Source organism: Xyrauchen texanus, chromosome 40 (assembly GCF_025860055.1).
Source record: "Xyrauchen texanus isolate HMW12.3.18 chromosome 40, RBS_HiC_50CHRs, whole genome shotgun sequence".
In the NCBI taxonomy this organism is placed as follows: domain Eukaryota; kingdom Metazoa; phylum Chordata; class Actinopteri; order Cypriniformes; family Catostomidae; genus Xyrauchen; species Xyrauchen texanus.
This window is the reverse complement of record NC_068315.1, coordinates 14,956,079-14,976,773: the sequence shown is the minus strand read 5'-3', so window position 1 is coordinate 14,976,773 and position 20,695 is coordinate 14,956,079. Positions and strand designations below refer to the sequence as shown.

At 37.9% G+C, this 20,695-nt stretch overlaps 1 protein-coding gene across 9 annotated transcripts in view; it reads right to left on the bottom strand.

The window, feature by feature from the left end:
- LOC127633308 (inactive ubiquitin carboxyl-terminal hydrolase 54-like) overlaps positions 1-20,695 on the bottom strand; it is a 184,927-nt gene that overhangs the window by 70,574 nt on the left and 93,658 nt on the right. For all 9 annotated transcript variants that reach the window (XM_052112324.1, XM_052112329.1, XM_052112330.1 and 6 more), the window contains exons 4-5: positions 11,719-11,853; positions 361-474 (exon numbers count right to left, since the gene is read on the bottom strand). In XM_052112324.1, coding sequence (XP_051968284.1) covers positions 361-474; positions 11,719-11,853 — 249 coding nt within the window. The remainder of the gene's footprint in view (positions 1-360; positions 475-11,718; positions 11,854-20,695) is intronic.

The window sequence follows — 20,695 nt, the reverse complement described above, 5'->3', positions numbered from 1 at the left end:
CACCATCATTGTGGACATTAACAATGAATTCTAATAATTTTGTGGTATTAATTGGTTTGTCTCACTTTAAAACATTCCATATTTGCAACATTCCATCAAACATATTTGTAAGGTAATATAAACATTTCACAAGATGGTTAAATATCAAAGTGAACTTTAAGTTGACACTCTCACGTAAGCAAACTCACAATCCCTCATTGAGCGATGGCTAACTTTAACCATTTATTTCCATTCCTGTAGGTGTCCTGTTCACTTTGTTATTGTTGTGTAATTTAAGTCTTAATTTAATCCTCAATGGTGCAACCCCACTGAGTTCAAAACACACAGCATAACAGTGTGCATGTATTTTCTACCACCAACCTGTTCGAAAAGTGTCATGGCAAACTTCTGATGTGGGATGCAGTGCTTGGCCGTGCAGATGTCCTCCTTTGTCTCATCCGAGATGTGGAAGTGGATCCGCATCAGGAGGTTCTCCTAGAAAGAACACATAGACAGGCTGGCTCACTCACTTCCAGTGTTTGTGTGCATGCGTATGTGTGTCTAAACTGAGCGTGTTTGTGCATTGGTTTACATGTCCTTTTATCTCCCTCTTATAAACAATTCTGGAACAAGATGTTATAAGTGCATTCCAGTGCAATACAGCATGTTGTGTTTTTGTGTGAGTATTTAAAGGAAAAGTTCATCCAAAATGAAAATTCTGTTACATTTACTCACCATCACTTCTTCTGAAATCAGTAAGAATTTCTTCCCTCCGTTGAACACAAAATAAGTTATTTACAGCTGAATTTCCAAGTTGCTCTTATTATTATTAGGGATGCTCCAATCGATCGGCCACTGATCAGTTTCGACCGATATTCGCGTCCTATGACTTGATCGGTGATTGGTAATTTGGCCAATTGCATAAGGTAAGCGACAAGGCAAAGCGAAAACAGCGCGAGCTGTGAAAGTCCTAATTATCGTTCATGGGGGCAGCTTCTCTGTCTCCACCTGGGATAGGCATCAAAGTAATAAAGCAAGTTAAAAGATGTGGTGTAATTCAAATATCTTTATTAAATATCTACCGATTAAATGACATTAATAATAGTAGCACCTGTAGAGTCCAGAAACATGCACTCTTTCTTTTACTCCTTTCATCTCTTGGCCTCATGAGAGAGCGCGTGTTCACCTCATTAAAGTTAAAGCAGCAACAAGTGAAAAATTAACTATTAATACAATCATCCAACTACATTAAAAGGCAGGGAAGGCATTTATAAATATATTAATTCTTTATACAATATTAAGATACCATAATATAATGTATTAAATATAATGCAAATATAAAATAGAAATAAAATAAGGAATACTATGAAATAATGACGATGAATCAATAACCAAAAATGTCACATTAAGTTTAATTGCACCTATGGGTTATAAGCGTGTCTTCAGTTTGACACTAAGCTAAATTTTTTTGTAGGGCTATCTATCTTAATAGAAAGAATGTTTTGCAAGCCAAAGCTTGTTTTAAAGTCTTATTAAAAAAAGCTTTTTAATAAGCCTTTATGTCAGCAAAAACTAGGCAAAGTGATCTATAGGGAAGAGGAAAATTAAATTAATAGTGACTGTGCAGAAAGCTTACATTTAGAAAATGATGGGTATCGGGATCAGTATCAGCCGATCAGGTGACAAAAAGATCGGTGATCGGTATCGGCTGTAAAAATCCTGATCGGAGCATCCTTAATTATAAATCAAATCAAATCAAATCAAATCACTTTATTGTCACACTACCATGTACACAAGTGCAACAGTAGGTGAAATTCTTGTGTGCAGTTCCGAGCAACATAGTAGTCATGACAGTGACAAGACATATACCAATTACAATAAACAACATATTTACACAACACAATTTACATATCAAATGTACACATACTTACACAACACGATATATTATATACAATACACACAATATAGAATACAATATAGAATAAACAATATGCAATACAATAAGAAAGGAGTATATGAAATATATATATATATATATATATATATATATATATATATATATATGAAGTAGTATATTGAGGAGAATATGTTGACAGTCCAGTGTGAGATTATAGCTGAATAAAGTGCAGTGCTAATTACTGATCCTGATAGATCAAGTGTTCAAAAGTCTGATTGCTTGGGGGTAGAAGCTGTCATGTAGTCGGCTGGTGCGGGTCCTGATGCTGCGATACCGCCTGCCTGATGGTAGCAGTGAGAACAGCCCATGACTCGGGTGACTGGAGTCTCTGATGATCCTCCGAGCTTTTTTCACACACCGCCTGGTATATATGTCCTGGAGGGAGGGAAGCTCACCTCCGATGATGTTCCTGGCAGTTCGCACCACACTTTGCAGGGCTTTGCAGTTGTGCACGGTGCTATTGCCATACCAGGCGGTGATGCAGCCAGTCAGGATGCTCTCTACAGTGCTGGTGTAGAACCGTGTGAGGATGTGGTGGTTCATTCCAAACTTCCTCAGCCGTCTCAGGAAGAAGAGGCGCTGGTGAGCCTTCTTCACAACGGCCTCAGTGTGGATGGACCATGTGAGTTCCTCAGTGATGTGGACACCGAGGAACTTGAAGCTGCTGACTCTCTCCACCGGTGCTCCATTGATGGTGATGGGGCTGTGTTCTCCGTCTTTCTTCCTGAAGTCCACAACAAGCTCCTTGGTTTTACTGACGTTGAGGGAGAGGTTATGCTCTTGACACCAGCGTGTCAGAGTGTGCACCTCCTCTCTGTAGGCTCTTTCATCATTGTCAGTGATCAGACCTACCACCGTCGTATCATCAGCAAACTTAATGATGACATTGGAGCTATGTGTTGCCACACAGTCATGTGTATACAGGGAATACAGGAGTGGGCTGAGAACACAGCCCTGCGGGGCTCCAGTGTTGAGGGTCAGTGATGACGAGGTGTTGCTGCCCATTCTAACCACCTGAAGTCTGCCTGACAGGAAATCCAGGATCCAGCTGCACAGCGAGCTGTTTAAGCCCAGAGCCCGGAGTTCCTCATCAAGCTTGGAGGGCACTATGGTGTTGAATGCTGAGCTGTAGTCAACAAACAGCATTCTCACATATGTGTTCCTTTTTTCCAGATGGGAGAGAGCAGTGTGTAGTGTAGATGCGATGGCATCATCGGTGGAGCGGTTGTTGCGGTAGGCAAACTGCAATGGGTCCAAAGAGGGGGGCAGAACAGAGCAGATGTGATCTCTGATTAACCTCTCGAAGCATTTGCTGATGATGGGGGTCAGAGCAACAGGACGGCAGTCATTTAAGCAAGTGATTGTGGCTTGCTTTGGTACAGGCACAATGGTTGATGTTGATCAGAGACGGCGGCAGCCGATTTTGCCGGGGCTTCAGCCCCGAATGTTTTGAGTGTAGCCCCGAATGTATTTTGAATAGTTGACTGACAAATATCAAACCGGACAAAAGCCTATGTAAACCCCCGAAATCATAAGTTGCCTTATTTCATTGTGCTTTGGCTTTGCACATACTGCATACAGCCTGTACAAATAGACATAGGCATAATCTAGCCTATAGAATAAATTCCTTTGCTGTCGGTAGCCTTTGGGCGACTCCGTTTCTTCCTCTCTGTTGAATATGCAGCAGGTAGAGGAGGAGCTTGCACAGTCGTTGACATCAACTAACGTTACTTAGTGGCGAGTTAATGGCAATTAGCAGGAAAGACAGCAAAAATTAAGCAAATGAGGCTTTGGGGATTTTTCCGAAAGAAGTCAGTGGGTAAGAATTCACATTTGTTTTTGTCCTTAAAGTCTTAAGATCATCATCTAGCTGGCTTTCACCCACAGTAGGCTAAACCTCAAGAGCTGTAGCCTCTAACCTGCTTGATTAGATTAACGCAGCTTGGTAGCTCCGAGTTAACCTCTCGCCTCTCACGCCAGAGACCGCGGTTCGAGCCCCATTCGGAGTGTACTTTTCTTGTTTATAAGGTGTTTTCGCTAAGGATAACCAATACGCATTAACATAAAATGTATGTGTGACTTGTTTTGTGATATTAGTTTGTAGAAAATATACACTTTGATTTGATTAAATGGTTTTGTAGAGTGTAGCAAAGATGAGCAACAGACTGAGGAGCAGCAGCAGCAGCTGTGCCAGAATCAGGCATGGAAACTGGTAACAATTAATAAGTCACTTTACTTTAGAGAAAGTTAAAAGTGAAACATTGTTTATCTCAATGATCCTAATGAAAGGATTTTGACAGATGAATTATTCTCATAGAGATGATGAGAATTATATACAGTTCGATGCCATAGTGTGTCAATGAACTTAGACTAAAGTCATTCATGTATTGCTTTAACTTAGGATCTCATACATCATTTTGACTATTTATGTCAAAAAATATAAATTATTTATATTCAATATTTTTTTTACCTCACTTTACTCACTATAATATAATTCTTTTGTGATGACTTTATTGTAATGTACATGAAAATTTAAGAATCATGATAGATATTAGGGCAATCCCACTGATCTGCTCTTCCCAATACATTTACTTCAATGGTATTGGTCTACACTTTGACATATGTAGCACTTGATGAATTAGTTGTTTGAAGCTGATTTGCAATAAGTTATGTGCTGTATCTGTTCTTTTGCATCACAGATGATTCAGGGAGGAGAGAGGATGTTGAGGATAGTGCTAGAGTGGAAGATTTAGGAACTGTAGAAACAGGCCCAGCCAGAGCAAAACTCAAAGAACACCCTTTGCTATGTGAAAATAAAATTGTCTGGGCTAAGCCCCGGATGTCCTTCAATGCTGGAAACGCCTCTGATGTTGATCTAATAATTATTAATAGATAATAGGATATAGACTGTTCAGCAAGATTTTTAGCTAATGGCATCATAAGTCTGTTCCTCACACCAAGCTAATATACAGACCTTAGTCAGAATAGGCCTGTGACAAGGTTCTTTAACACTCTGAAAGAAGTGGGAGCCGTGTGAACAATCCAACGTGAGTCTTTTATTTACAACACACTTTCAGTGAAACGCACAAACGAATGGCTTTTCAGCCCAAACAGAATCACATTCCATCAGCATCGTGTGTCACTCTCTCTCCCCTCTGGCAGTCTGGACACCCTTTTTATTCTCCTCCATCTCTCACTGAAATACAGAACAGCTGTTAGAGATAATTTCCCACAGGTGTCAATCCTTATCATTCTTCCTCTCCCAGCCTCGCTCTCCACAGACGTCGCATGGCCACAGCCACATCACCACAAGGCATCATACTCTATTTATTTTTTCTGCAATGAGGCTGAGAGGAATAGAGGTACTGTACAATCCATTCAATGGGTTGTACCATCTAATGAATTAATTTATGCATGTTACCCTTTAACTCTTTTCTAACACTAAATTCAATAGTGAACTCCCCTCTCCTCATCCACCACCAGTGTGCAGCATCCACCTGGATGATGCGACAGCAGCCATAGTGTACCAGTATGCTTACCAAACACAAACTGAAACATGTGGATATCTAAATGTTCTAAAAGACCCTGGTCCACATCTATTTTATAATATCTAAAAACAAATACATAAAAAAAGAGTGCTGCTCAAGCTCAAACATACTGTTATAATTCTCCTTTTGTGTTCCACAGAAGAAAGCAGTACTGGTTTGGAACAACATGAGGGTGAGTAAAAGATGACAGAATTTTCATTTTGGGTGAAATATCCTTTTTAAAGAGAGAGAGATCATCTTTGTGAATTTGTGTTAGTGTATGTGGAAGAGAGAGTTGTGTGGTCTGGCTCTTGAATTCATTTTTCTTTGTCAGCACTCACTTTAAGTTAATCTGATCAAGTGAAAAGAACACATCTATTTTTCATAAGAGTCCTTTTGATTCCCTGGCTGAAAAAATTTAAAACCAATCGATCACACTCTAAGCTCCTGACAAAGGAATACAGGGTGAATGGGGGACAGAAAGAGAGTAAGCAAGGTGAAAAAGACCATCCATCAGCTCAACCTCCTTCCCCCTTTCTCTTCCTTTCATCACGTTAACAGCCATGGACCAAGCCTTCAACACACCCATTTAACAAGGATCCAAAATTATCACTTGGCAAGTGCCAAATGCAAGTAAAATTTGGCTCTGGCAAGTAAATAATATTGACATTTTGGTAGGAAACTTTACTTGGCATTGCAACAATATGCACGGGTTAAATTGCAAGAACAATACAGTAGTTTGACCCTCACAGTTCTTTTTTTTTTTTACAGTCTGACACAAGAGCAAATGAAATAGTTTAATTTGCTCATGTGTCAGACTGTAAATAAAATATTATATTATTATTATTATTATCTACCTAAGTGGCTTCTCTGATTAAGTGTTTGTGTTTACATACTTACATTCACATAGTTTACCCAAAAATTAATATTCTCTCATCATTTACTCACACTCATGCCATCCCAATTGTGTATGACTTTCTTTCTTCTGCAGAACACAAATTAAGATTTTTAGAGGAATAATTCAGCTCTGCAGGTTCATACAACACAAGTGAATGAGCGCCAAACAATTGCTCCAAAAAACACATAAAGGCATCATAAAAGTAATCCATATGGTTAAATCCATATCATCTGAAGTGATATGTTAGGTGTGGGTGATAAAAATAATCAATATTTAAGTCCATTTTTGCTTGAAATTCTTCTCCCTGCCCAGTTGAGGGCGATATGCATGAAGAATGTGAATCACCAAAAACACAAGATGAAGAATGTGAAAGTTAAATTGTAGACTAACTGAGCAGGGAGGATAAAGTAAACTGGAATTATTGGTGGTTCTCACCCACACCTATAAATTTCATCTAAAGACATTGAATTAACCGCTGGAGTCTTATGGATTACTTTTATACTGACTTGTGTGATTTTTGGAGCTTCAAAATGTTGGTGCCCATTTACTTACATTGTAAGGACCGAAATAAATTCTTCTAAAAATCTTAATTTGTGCTCTGCTGAAGAAAGAAAGTCACACACTCTTGGGATGGCATAAGGGTGAGTAAATAATGAGAGTATTTTAACTTTTGGGTTAATTCTTTTAAAATGACATACATTTCAAGTTATTTTTCACCAAAACCTACTACATGCTGTCAGAAGACTTGAAACATGACTCATAAATCACATGAACAAATTTAATGATATTTTTCGGTCTTTTTTAACTTTAAGATGATCCCTATCAACTACCATTATACTGAAAAGACGGACTAGAATACTTATTAACATCATGGACAGTAATAAATATTTATGCCTTGTACATTATTTTAAATTCATCAGCCATAGACAAATGGTAATTTTGGCCCCTGCATATTACTATGCCTACTCTGAGTTCACTAGGCTCTGCTACACAGACATCCACACATTGCTCTCTCACACAAACTGCATTCAAAATAATCTCTCACCCTAATAGAGAAATATCACATCTCACTCTCGCTGTTAGACACTTCTCATTGAGTATCACACAACAAATCATTAGTGTATGGAGCATCTCATTTCCTGTTCAGATAATAAATCAGTTATTTATGCAGGGGTGCAGATGTGGAGCGGAGAGAGGCAGAAATGAAGAGTTAGCATTCCACTAAGGTGCCGCCTGTCATCTGGTGCACGTGAGGAGAGGGTTCGGCGTCTAAAAGCGGAGAGGGATGGCATGACGAGTGGGTTGGCCCCATGCTCGCCACTGCCTCATAAATGCGTCAGTCAAACAAATGGAGAAATCATGGCAGCTCCTCTGTTAAAAATAATGAGCCGGAGACCGAAATGGTCCTTTGTTACTGAACTGCAGACGAGGTGCTAATTAAACTAAATAACACTCTGATGATGCTGTCTTTTGTGACCTTATGAGTAAGCACAGCTGCATTCACAAATCTATGGCAGAAAAGTCCTTACATAGACAGTACCGGCTGCATATAAATGGGTATTTAAGATCGAGCCAATCAGAGGGACTCTCTGCAAGCTATCTTGATTGGACAGCTCAGCTGCTTGCCTGTGAGTGATCGTTCAATTGCTTATTTGCTTAAAAGCAATTATCTGTATTGATGCTCACGAAGAGTGTCCTTTAAGGACATAAATGTGAGATAAACGCATTCTATAGTGCTTAATCAGGTTCGGCCGTTTAATCAGGTCTGGGGATTAGAGGAGTGGGTTGGGGAGTAAGCGAAGACCTTATAGAAAGCTTCCACATCCCAAATGATCCATTCCAAGCAACAGCAGGGCCAGTCGATATACCTGCCAACTCCTACGGCAATATGCCTATACAGCCTATAACTTCCTACAGCCATAAATCTACACACCCACTTACAGACAACAACTCTGTTCCATAACCTAGTGAGTTGCCTCACTGTCTACATATAGCAAGCAACTGCCTTACAAGAGGGTGTGTACACAGAAGGTGTTCTTGTGTTCCATCTGTTATTTTTTAATTGCCGGTCTACATACAGTACATGTGTGCCAGATAAGTGTTGCATTTTTAAGACACTGTGTCAATTTAAAAATAGTTAAACTTTTTAATGTTCCATTCCAGAGCACTCCATCTTGCTGTTTTTGAATGCAAGAACAGATCCTGTGTGAATGCTCTCTAAGGCAGCTGAAATGCTGAAATGAAACCTCATAAGTAACTCTTAACTTCAAAAAGCCTTAATTTGCAGAAACTATATTAACTAGGGCTGAATGCTTAATTGACATAATATCAAAATGGCAATATTGATATTGTCTTAAAATATTGATACATCGATTATTGATCGGCTCGTTATTTTATCAATATGTTTTGTAGGCATTGAGATATTAACGTCAGCCATAATGCATACCTTCATAAAAAACAATTGTTTAGAATTTTAGATAGCACCATGTCGTCAACTAGACATGTCAGGTGTGCGACCCCCCTTTAAAGGAATATTTCACACAAAAATTAAAACTCTCTCATAATTTTCTCACCCTTATGCCATCTCAAATGTGTATGACTTCATTTCATCTGCTGAACTCCATTGAAGTTTTTTTTAGAAAAAACGCTCAGTTCTTTTTGTCCATACAATGCAAGTGAATGAGTGCCAACATTCTGAAGCTCCAAAAATTGCATAAGTCAGCATAAAAGTAATCCATAAGACTCAAGTAGTAAAATCAATGTCTTCAGAAATTATATGATAGGTGTGGGTGAGAAGCAGATTAATGTTTAAGTCATTTATAATAAATTCTCCTCCCTGCTCAGTCAATCTCCAACTTTCCCATTCTTCTTCTTGTGTTTTTGGTGATTCACCTACTGGGCAGGGAGAAGAAGTTCTAGACAAAAGGACTTAAATATTTATCTGTTTCTCACCCACACCTATCATAAAACATCTGAAGATATGAATGATCCAGATAAAACACTGGAGTCGTATGGATTACTTTTATGATGCCTTTATGTGCTTTCTGGAGCGTCAAAAGTTGACACCCTTTCACTTGCATTGTATGAACCTACAGAGCTGACATATTCTTCTAAAAGTGTTTTGTGTTTAGCAGAAGAAAGAAAGTCATACACATCTGGAATGGCATGAGGGTGAGTAAATTATGAGAACATTTCAATTTTTGATCACTTTAAGTTACCATGCCACTCACACTTTACCAAAGTTGTGTTTAGAAATATGTATGGAGAGACAAAGACTATTGTGCAAAGAGTAGCCCTATTTATATCTGAGAAATGCAGATATAGATTGATAATCGTGGGGAAAGTTTTCTGAATATGGATGCATGAAAAAGGTATCGATCCAAATGCTACAGTAGATATGACATATGTGCTATTATCAAACCGCAATGGCTATGATTTCTCGTATAGCTTATGTTCACACTTACTATGTTTTTTAAAATGTTTATTTGTAGTTCTGTAATCTGCAATTGTTCTATTTTTTAAATAATCCAATTATATTTTTTTGTCCAAATATTTCACCCCTACCGTTAATGGTCACTTATGTTCCTTGCAAGAGTCACACAAGAACTTCTAATATACCAGTCAAAGATGATTCCAGCCTCATGTTAACATATGGCTATGCTAATAACATGATACTAATAAACACAAAAAAAAACAGTACACACAAATACTGTGAAATGAAGTCAAATAAAAAAACTTTAATTGGAATGTAACTACATTATCAATACTTTTCATTACTGAATACAAATATTAAAGCTAAATTGTGTAATTATTTCAGTAAAATGCTGTATCCAATCCTAACTTAATCTGCAAAGACAACTATAAGTAAGCCATACGTAGGTTAATAAAAAAAAATAAAAAAATGTAAACACTGTGTTTCTGTAGAACTATGAAAGTTCGTCTGTTTGTTTTGAGCAACACCTCCAGCCCGACACAACAACATGGACTCGAACAGTGGTGTGAGTTTGGGGTGGAAGACGAAGGGGTAATCACAAGTCTGTTTGTCTCATTTTTACACACTTCACATCAGCCATTTGCCAGCTTAAATATACATTTTCACTGAGCTTTTTTGCAATGCATACTTGGATTGATTGGATCTGTGGAAAATAGAAGGTAAAACAAAGTATCTTATAAGCAGGATTGGGGAGTAACGGAATGCATGTAATGGGATTACGCATTTAAAATAAAAAATATTAGTAACTGTATTCAACTACAGTTACATTTTAAATCATTGGTAATTAGAATACAGTTACATTCAAAAATTATTTTGATTACTGAAGAGATTACTTTGCATTTTGATTACTTTAGCCATTTCACATGCATGTTACCAGACACAATCAGATTTTTTTATCAAGAAAATTCACGTTGGATCATAATTTCTTTTTTGCAAGTAAGAACTTTGATTTTAGGGCAAAAATCATATTCTTGATAATAATTTTTGTATCGTTTTCCGGTAAAAATCCTTAAAACAAGATAACTTTTTTTAATCTTGTTTTAAAAACAACACTGCATTAGATATTTAGTTTTTCAGAGAATGTATTTTTAACATGTCTATTTTGTCTTACTGTACTGGCAGAATTTTTATTAAAAAAAAGCAATGCATAGTTTTATCTTCCAAAAAATAAATAAATAAATAAATAAATAAATAAATAAAAAATAAAAAATATATATATATATAAAACTATCCATCACTTTCCAGTTAAATATAGATCAACCTTTATAATCTTATCACAGCATCTGTTTGATGTAAAGTCTCATTAAATTCTGAGAGAATGCTATTAGCAAGACATTTTGAATCAAGTATACTTATCAAAAACACATCACCATCTCTAGTCAGAGACATACTGTAACTAAAACACAGCTTTATCTGTGTACAGAGTAATTTATGAATATTACAAGAAGTTGTCAAACCTCAGCTGTCTCCATAATCTCTCCACAGCAATTTTTCCTGCGTTGCTGAGACTTCATGTTTCTATTTCTACCACTCTTCAAACTACATCAGGACATGCACTAGCAGCAGCTTGAAATGCAACACATAACATCTCTAGAATCTAAGATCAAGGCTGACAAAATCCAACAGAGGTGAGGAAAAAGAGAGGTTATGCAAGGAGAATGAGACGAAAGGAGGGTTGAGGAGAGGTAGGAGGAGGAAATGCCTGAAGAGCAGAGAAACGGAGACCAAAGGAGAGATAGAGAGAGAGGCAGAGAGGAGATCCGACTGATAGAGCTTATCATACTGTCAGCAAAATCAGAAAAGTAATGTATGAGGGGAAAACGTGAAACTGGTGAGATAAGAAAACATTTTAAAAAAGTCTTACGAAACATTCGGCCGCATCGTCCATGATGCCTAGCTGGAAGCGCTGCTCGTCTTGGAAGGTTTTGGCCATAGCGCTGCGCAGAGCGTCCGATGGGAGCACCTTCTCACTGCTGAACTGGAACTGGGCGAAGATGCTCTGAAAACACAAATAGCAGCCTAAAATAAAAAAGTGAAACTGACGTAACAGTCACAGCAGTGCACACAATAGCTTTTGTCAGTCTCCATGCTCACAGTCTAAAGAATACACACGAAGAGAAGAGAGCTCCCACATTCAAAGACACACTACTAATTAACGAGTCACATATTTGCTAATTTATCACAAGTTCTATCTGTTAGGGCAAAACTACCGATTTTTAATAATCGATTAGTCAGTGGGTTGTCTAAAAGATTAGTTGTCTAGTTGGTGTTAAACTATAATTAGGCTCTGTTATGTTCACATGAACCAGATCAGATGCATTTCAGAGGAATATGGACACTAAGTGTAGCACTTCAACATGGTAACTAAAAGTTATTCAACAAATAAATAGGCTAAATAATTCTAACATATTACTGACAAAACTATCAATGTACGAAAATTAATAAATAAGAAAGACTCCAATACAGAACGGCACGACACCATTTATGCGCATCCTGAAAGCAGAATGACACACTTTGTGTGTGATGTGTGGAATGCTCACAGAATCCTCGCTGCGCATTCAAACACAAACACATGTTGGTTTTTTTGCAAATATTTATTTAAGCAGTGTCGGACAGGATCAGCAAAAGACTTTAAATATGGGAACATTACTCACAGCAGAGGATTTAATGACCGACAGTGATCGTCTTGAAATGTATTGCTGATGTGGCACTTTGAAGGCTGTAACAGCAGTGCCTAAAAGGGCTAAACCTAAAGCATTAAAAAGATTAAACTTCTTGTAGAAGAACATACCATTCTGACTCTTATTCACTGTTAAGAATAGCAAGCTATTATCATGCTATAATACTCTCAGAGAATTTAGTCTCTCGTCGTCTCTTAATTAGAGAATTGTAACCACCACTACTAAAAATAGTAATATTTGTAGTCGACCCCACTAGCCGACTACTCGGCTGTTGGACAACTAGTCGATTAGTTGACCACCCTGGCAAACCCCCTATTCTGAATGTGTCTAATAATCACCAAAAAAGTTCCATTGCTATGCATTTCCATGGGTTATGAAACAGAGCTTGTGAAACGTGCCTGTGATGACTGAAAATGCTATCTAGCACACTAGGTTTTGAAACACTGAACGTTTTAACATATCCAATGATTCCAAACAAATACCATCTAGGTAGGCAACTCACTACACATGGCATACTTTCATACTTGCATACATCAGTTTCATATTTCAAAGTATAATTTTATATGTCTATTCATTTCATATTTCTATATTCATAACTTTCCATTTAAAAAACTAATCTCATAACATTATAGATTTGTAATAGGTGTGTAAATGCATTTATGCCACCTCTGTGCAGCATTAAACAGTCTGTGTAAATACACCTAAATGCCACTTCAGATGCAACTTCTGTGCCAACTTTGCATTGCAAAGAGTTAGGCAGCACACTAGGTTTTGAAACAAAGTGAACGTTACTCTGATGCCCAAATATGATACTGTACAATTTTGTAAAGCAGAGTCTCAATGTACTCGTTAGATAGGACGAGCTTTTCCCTGTAGCACTCACTGAAAAATCTGTCACTGAGATACTGAGCTCATTAACAGAGAACATTTAAACAAATGCAGAGTTCTAAAAGCCTGCAGTGAAATCCATTCTGCTGTCCATCAGCATTGGTGCTATTATTGAACCCAATAAACAATGACTGCAACACAATACATTCTTACCAGAGGACATTCTGATAAGCACAACAAATGGGCTCGGGAAAAACTCATGATAAAAACTAAAGACAAATATTCACCTCAGACACACTATGCAGTTTCAAAACCATTGTATATGAAATGGGCATATTTCCAAAGTAGCCCCCGTATCGAGGTGGGATGGGGTTTTTCCCTGGGCAGGATGAGCTGGTGGCGGTAGCACAGGTAATGCGGTGTGCTGACAGCACTGCACCAAGGAGAGAGAGGATGGGGGGAGAGCAAAAGAGAAAGAGTGGGAGGGACAGAGGTAGAGGGTTATGTACCCCACTGAGGAAGCACGATGAGTTGAGAATTCAGCCACTCCATCATTTCCCCTGCTCTATTCACACACTGCTCCGCCCAGTTAAGAGCCTGGAGTCCTTTTCACCTATAGACATATTTTCATGTCCTCTTCCTTCTCTCTTTTCCTTCATGTCTCTCTCTGGGCTGATTAAATTCTCAGGATAGATAAGGGCCAAATGGAAGTCTGGTGTGTATACGTAGCAAATATATCACTCCGGCAATCAGTGCCCAACCTAACTGCAGTTCTGTTCTGCTCTCCTCAGCGTGAGTGGGATAGTAGTACACACCCACAAAAACCTACAAACACATATACTCACAACAAAATCAGGTCAGGTCTAAAGTGCAGACATTCAAATCTTAAGTAATTCAAGTTTTGTTGATTTTAGTTCAGGTCTATAGCTTTACGTAGCACCATACATTGTATAAGCCAAATAACAAAGGACATAACTTCTGCAGTTAATCCAGGATGAAATTCAAAGACATTAGTTATTAATCGTACAGTTTGTTCAAAATCTTGATGTTTAAGCACTGGCCCTTAACACTTAGTTTACTCATTTTAAACCATGACTTGCACTGCACACAAAAAACGTATATTGGCATTATATTCATGCTGTTTAGCCAGAGTTGAACTGGTCCCCACAGTGAGCCTGGTTTTTCCAAAGGTTATTTTTCTTCATTAACCAACAATTATTGAGTTTTTGGTTCCTTTCCACAGTCTTCTTCGGCTTGCTCACTGGGGTTCTAAATACAATTATTATTTACTAATTTACTTTATAATTTATTTTAAATCACAATTTATAATTATATTTTTATAAAACTGGACAATGATGACTTAAGGCTTTATAGATATTACAGTTTCATTTTCTGTTAAAGCATGATTTTGTGTAAAGCTGGTTTGAAACGATGTGCGTTGTGAAAAGCACAATACAAATAAAAATGACTTGACTTGACATGACATCTATAAGCTAGTTAACTTCTAAATGTTGACAAAATCATTTTCAGAACATATAAGCATTCAAATGTACACTCTGTCTCTTTCAGGAGTAAGGATCTAGAAAAATGTCACAGTATATCTGTTACAAATAGCTTTCTGTAAATGATGCCTTCGCAGGGCACTTAAAGGGGATACCAGTCATGTTAGCCATGCTACAGGAGCCTTCCAAACTTGCATGCACGAGTATGTAAACATGTTCTCTCATGCAAAAGTCCGGTAACATTTTACCAGATTTCTTTTCATTACATTTATTTTTATTTTATTAGCTTCTCGAAGTCCACTGATAATGATAGTAAAGCCTTTATTTTGCATCAAAACGGTCATAATTTAGTTATATGAATATATTAAACTGTTCACTCAAGCACCATAAAGAAACCGTCATGACATTTGAAATATTCATAAATGAAACTGTTCATTCACGGTTTTGCGATAAGGTTCAATAGTGATCAACAACAGTTCCTTTGCAAAGCTCGAATCATATTATGACCGGTTCACAAGCAATTCATGCTGATACAAGCCCAAAAAACATACAATCCACAGTGAAAAACGATGACGACACATACACACGACACACATACGTAGTAAAAAGCATGGTGACGGGCACACAAACAGTTTCGCCTGCACTGAGCGCACATCGCTGGAAACTCATCAAAAACTATCTAGTGCATGTGTACATACACCAGCAATTAAAAATATTGGTTATGGACACAAGAATGCATCCAGGCTAGGGATGGGCAATTGTACTCGAGTACTCGAGTACTCGAACGTGACAGCGACGATCGATCATAAAAACAATGATCGTGAGTTTAAAAAAAGACAGATTTTTTTCATTGTTTCTGATTGGTTATAGCAGAATTTTGGGCGGCACCTTGAGCTCTGATTGGTTAGCGTTGCCAGAGCGTGCGGTCCAAAGTCCAGACCAAAGAACAGAGAGAAACAGTATTTGTACATAAAATGTCTTGCGATACCAGCGAGGCAACTCAGACGAGCATTGCATCTTTTACCGTCAGACAGAAATGCAACGTAGCCAGATCCACAAATAACAACAGCAGAAAGAACCTGAACACAAACTTATCCAGTACTGTCACAACATTGGATCCAACACACAAACATCTGAAGTTTCTTGAGACAGAGCTTCGAGAGAGAGAGTAAAGGAGCATCTGAAACAGCTTTACAACACTGTTACAAATTCTGTCACACCCATACAAAGTGACTCTCTGCCTGATCGAGCAGCAATTACGGCGCTCGACACACTTTTTGGTGAGGATTACGGCGCGAGTAATTTTTGTTCGCGTGACAACGAAATCTAAAGTTACTTCAGTGAGCCATGAATCCAGGATCATTTTCTGTGGTGGAAGGTAAATGAGAATCGGTTTACAAGATAAGCATTGTACTTCGCTGTTCCTGCGACATCTGTTCCAGCGGAGCACGTTTTTTCCACCGCCGGGCTAATTGTGAATAGACCCCGCACACGCCTCTCACCTGTGCAGGTAGACCGACTCCTCTTTTTGAACAAAAATATGTAGGATGTAGCCTATGTTTAAGTTTCAACAGTCGTGGTAAATATACAGGATGTCTTTTTTCTGTAGCTTTGAAAATAAAAACTAAGCCGTTCGTTTTTGTTGTTGTTTCAAAAGCACTGTTGAAATAAGCTGCTAAAGTAATATTGAAGACAACGTTTAATTAAAAAATTTCAGTTGAATAAAGTAGCCTAAAAGCAATCACGATGAAATTCAACACCCTTTTGTCACAGTTTTTATCTTGTGTTGAAAATATCCTTTAAATTATATTCATAATTCATCAATAATCATCATGTGTTGTTCAATAATTTAAGTCAGTTTTACTCTGACTAAAATGTCATAATTTTAGCCAATATATAGGCGATGTCAGCAGTCACTTGATAAAGTAGATGAAAATACTGTAATCAGAAATATACATAACATTATGAGAACACTATAGAATGTTGTGAATTATTTTTGCTTGCCCGTGTTTCAGCGGCTGTTAGAAGCGCATCCACAACAGGAGTTACACTCTCTGACTAAAGAACGTAACTGCATTTGCATCCTTTTGTGCAGATACAAGTTGTAATGTTACGTTATGTTGTGTATCTAGGATATCTGATTAATCTCATAGGATGCGTCATGTGTTAATTTATTCTTCAGCTTCACCTAATGCAGCTATTCTATTTCAAATGTTTGTTTTTCGATAACATTGATGCAGCATAAGCAGTGTTATTTTTTATAGTTTATGTTTTCATAGACATGTTTTCATGTTATTTTATTTATTTAACATTTTCATAACAATCTTATAATATTTTCATTATCTCCATGACGGACACGCCCCGCCCCCCGCTCACGCCCCGCCCCTCGAGTACTCGATTACTCGTTTTTGAGACCTATCAACGATCGAAATAAGAAATCAACAAATATGCCCATCCCTAATCCAGGCGGTGTTTTTTTTGCGCAAAACATTAAAAGGCAGAGCAGCTGAATGAAACAGAATCCTTCTCAGAGTTGTAACTTGACAACGGTCAAAAAAACGATTAAAGACGCCTGTGTAATGCATGTTTATATACAAAAATAATTAAATATAGTCCAGATAGGTCCCTGTTGGTGTTCAGGAATAGTTAGCAGGCAGCACTAGACATGTCTGTCCTGCTCTCTCTATGCTTACAAATTGAGCAGCACTGGGTGGGGCAAAGGGTGTAGATGATGATGTTGTCATGAATTAATGGGCAGCCTAGTGACACATGAAAGTTGCTGATGTACAGAACGAGGTGTTCTTGCAGCTTGGTATCAATAAATGCTTTATTGCATTGGGGATTAAGTTTTGAGATCTGAAATTTGCATTATATTTTTATAGTAGAATGACCTCTTAAATGCCAAAATATCAAGAACATTTTTATTCCATATACATGACTTTAGGGTTTATAAAGGAGTTCATTAGTGATTTATAAATCAAGTATAAATGCATGAGAAGTTATAAGGGGATTAAGGGATTAAGTCATTTTACTACAGTCTGATTTGTGTTTATATGCATTCTTGACTTTTTTGTGTTGTCACTTTTCTTGTCACATTGATGTCAACTTACCTAGTCCTAGTTACCTTAAGTCTTCAAATGCAAATGCTAATTAACAGCATACAGCATATCATATAATGAGGCCGAATGACCATTAAACTATACATAACTTTTTGTACATAGGTTTCTAATTTTGTTTAAAATATATATTTACATGCTTCATATGTGTCAATTTTATATTAAAGTATATTTACATTGGTAATTAATGGCATTAATAGAGCATGTTGTAGTTATAAATTGTTATAATGCTCACTATTTGGCAAGTATCTGTATCGCATGAAAGTGGCCCTTTTTATTAATGTAGTTATAACTGCTTATAAATGATTTATAATGCATTTATAAATGGCTTATTAATCATTAATTAACCACTTTATAAACACTTAACAAAGAGAACATTAATGTAAAGTGTTACCAAACCATCCCTAAGAAACATTTCCAATCAGGAAAAATCTGCCTAATTATACAGGGCTTCTATAAGACCGATTTGTCAACTGCTTGTTTAGGCAACCCACGACTAGTCCATTACATGTAGTTTTGCACATCCTATATGTGAATTTTGAACAGTGTGCTGCCAAGAGAGCAGACTGACTTTTCTTCTCAGTTCGTACATGCAAGGACATGGAACCCCACTGCACTCCAGTCATGCAAGTCCACTCATATGCATACACACACACACACACAGACAATCCACCAGAGATTCTGTTGTCAGCTGTGAGCCCTGAGGCATAGCCTGTGAAATGAGACATTAACCTCAACTCACAGTCTTCAACAGTGACACATATCATCTGCACTGCTCAAAACCCACAAGGGCAATGAGAACACAAACACACATATTCCTCACAGAAGAGAGCCATCTTGTGACGCACAAGCATTTATTAATATTAAACATTCCCCGTGTTCAGTTTTTAAATCACAGAGGGATGGAATCTCATGCTGATGAGTTTGTAATTGGGTTTAACTCAATCACTGGCTTGCACTACATAAAATCACACAAACATATAGGTGTCACAACATTCACACTGGAGTTTCTATAAAAAGAAACATCACCATAATAGAGGCGACAGCATTTGTGAGTGACAGTGACTTTGCATTTTGTATGCTTTTGTGCGTGTGTGTTGCCCCCATCGCTGCAGTTTCTCAACAGGGATGATGTTCAGTAGAGGTAAAAAAAAACCTTATGGCACTATCACACCTTTTGAGGTGGAAGTGAAGGGTCCTTTTCCACCCAATGTCCCACTACTGACCCTATAATGCACAACAACTCTCTGTGTAAACAAAGCTTTTGGGCATATGTGTTGAGCAGGGCATGGTTGAGCGGCGTCTGAGCAGAGCGAGGCCGAGGAGATAAGTGGTGAGCGATTTCCACCTGTGTGCCACACCTGTCTCACATTCCAGTGAGGAGCAGCGGAAGTACTTAAGGAGAAGAGACAGCGGTGGATGGGGGAGAGAGATGCACAGAGCTGTGTGTGTCTGTGTGAAGTGACTGTTGAAATGCAAGCCATGTGTGTAGTTAGTAGATATGTCCCGATTGATCAGCTGGCAATCAAAATTGGCTGATATAAGTCTTAAATCCATGATTGGCGATCGGCCGATCATGCCTAGATTTAGGGCCGATCTTTTTTGCAGCATGCAGGCAATCACACATACACTGCTCCTCTAATGAATGAGTGCTTTCTCAGCCCTTGAAGCATGACAGAATGGCCTATGGAGGGTGAGTTGTTGGCAATTCTAAGCATTCACAAATTTAAACTTTCAGACATGATGTTATTGAGATGAATATGCCGGTTTGTTTTTAAAAATGTGAGTCAGTTTTAGAGCTTGTTATGAACATATTTTTCTTATATTTGAATGTATCTCTGCGGTGTGTGATGCATTCATGGTTTTTACTGGTTGTCAGTATGTCACAATGGCATTTAGATATTGACAACATAACTATTAATAACTATTTCATTATTGTTGAACTTGGGCCTGTTCAAGTGTAAGTGTTTACGCCACTTTTAAGTGGTATTGCTCAATTTTGTTAGATTTTTTATGTTTTTTTAGAATTAATTTTTTGTTTTGACTATTCAAGTCAAGCAGTTTACACCATTTGTAAGTGTATGTAAGATTTATATTCATCCATACAGAACTCAGTGACATTTAGATTTATTTTTGTACCTGACTATTAAAGCTAAAATAAGCTAATACACCATTCTGGTAGAAGTTGATTTTATAAGTGAGTTTTATAAAAAATGCTAGCTGCACTAATTTAAATGCATTAAGATGAAGACATCTTTTAGTTACTTTGTTTACTTTGTTTTTTTGTTTGTTTGTAAACAAACAAAAAACAGTCTGCAGCTCTATTGTCTAGGCAAATACAAGTATCGGATTGGGACTCGGTATTGGCAGATATTTAATATTTAAATATCGGATCGGGGCCAAAAAAGCTGATCGGGACATCCCTAGTAGTTAGTGTGCTGAAAAGCATGATTATGTTTGTTTGTTGGCGTGTTCACCCAGTCCCCACTTCCTCCTTCCATAGAAAGGCAGAGGGCCTGCCACATTGTTTCCGAAAGGAGAAAGGTGCCATCATGGAGTCCTCGCTGCTGTCTGAAGATTGCGATGGCGAGGAGAATCCCGATTATGTGGTGCTGAAATAGTTCATCAGCCAGTGACCGAAAGGGATGGCTGAGTGGGTCCAGTGCCATCGCCTGGCATCGCTGACGGAGGCAGTGCAGCTGGCTGAGGACCAT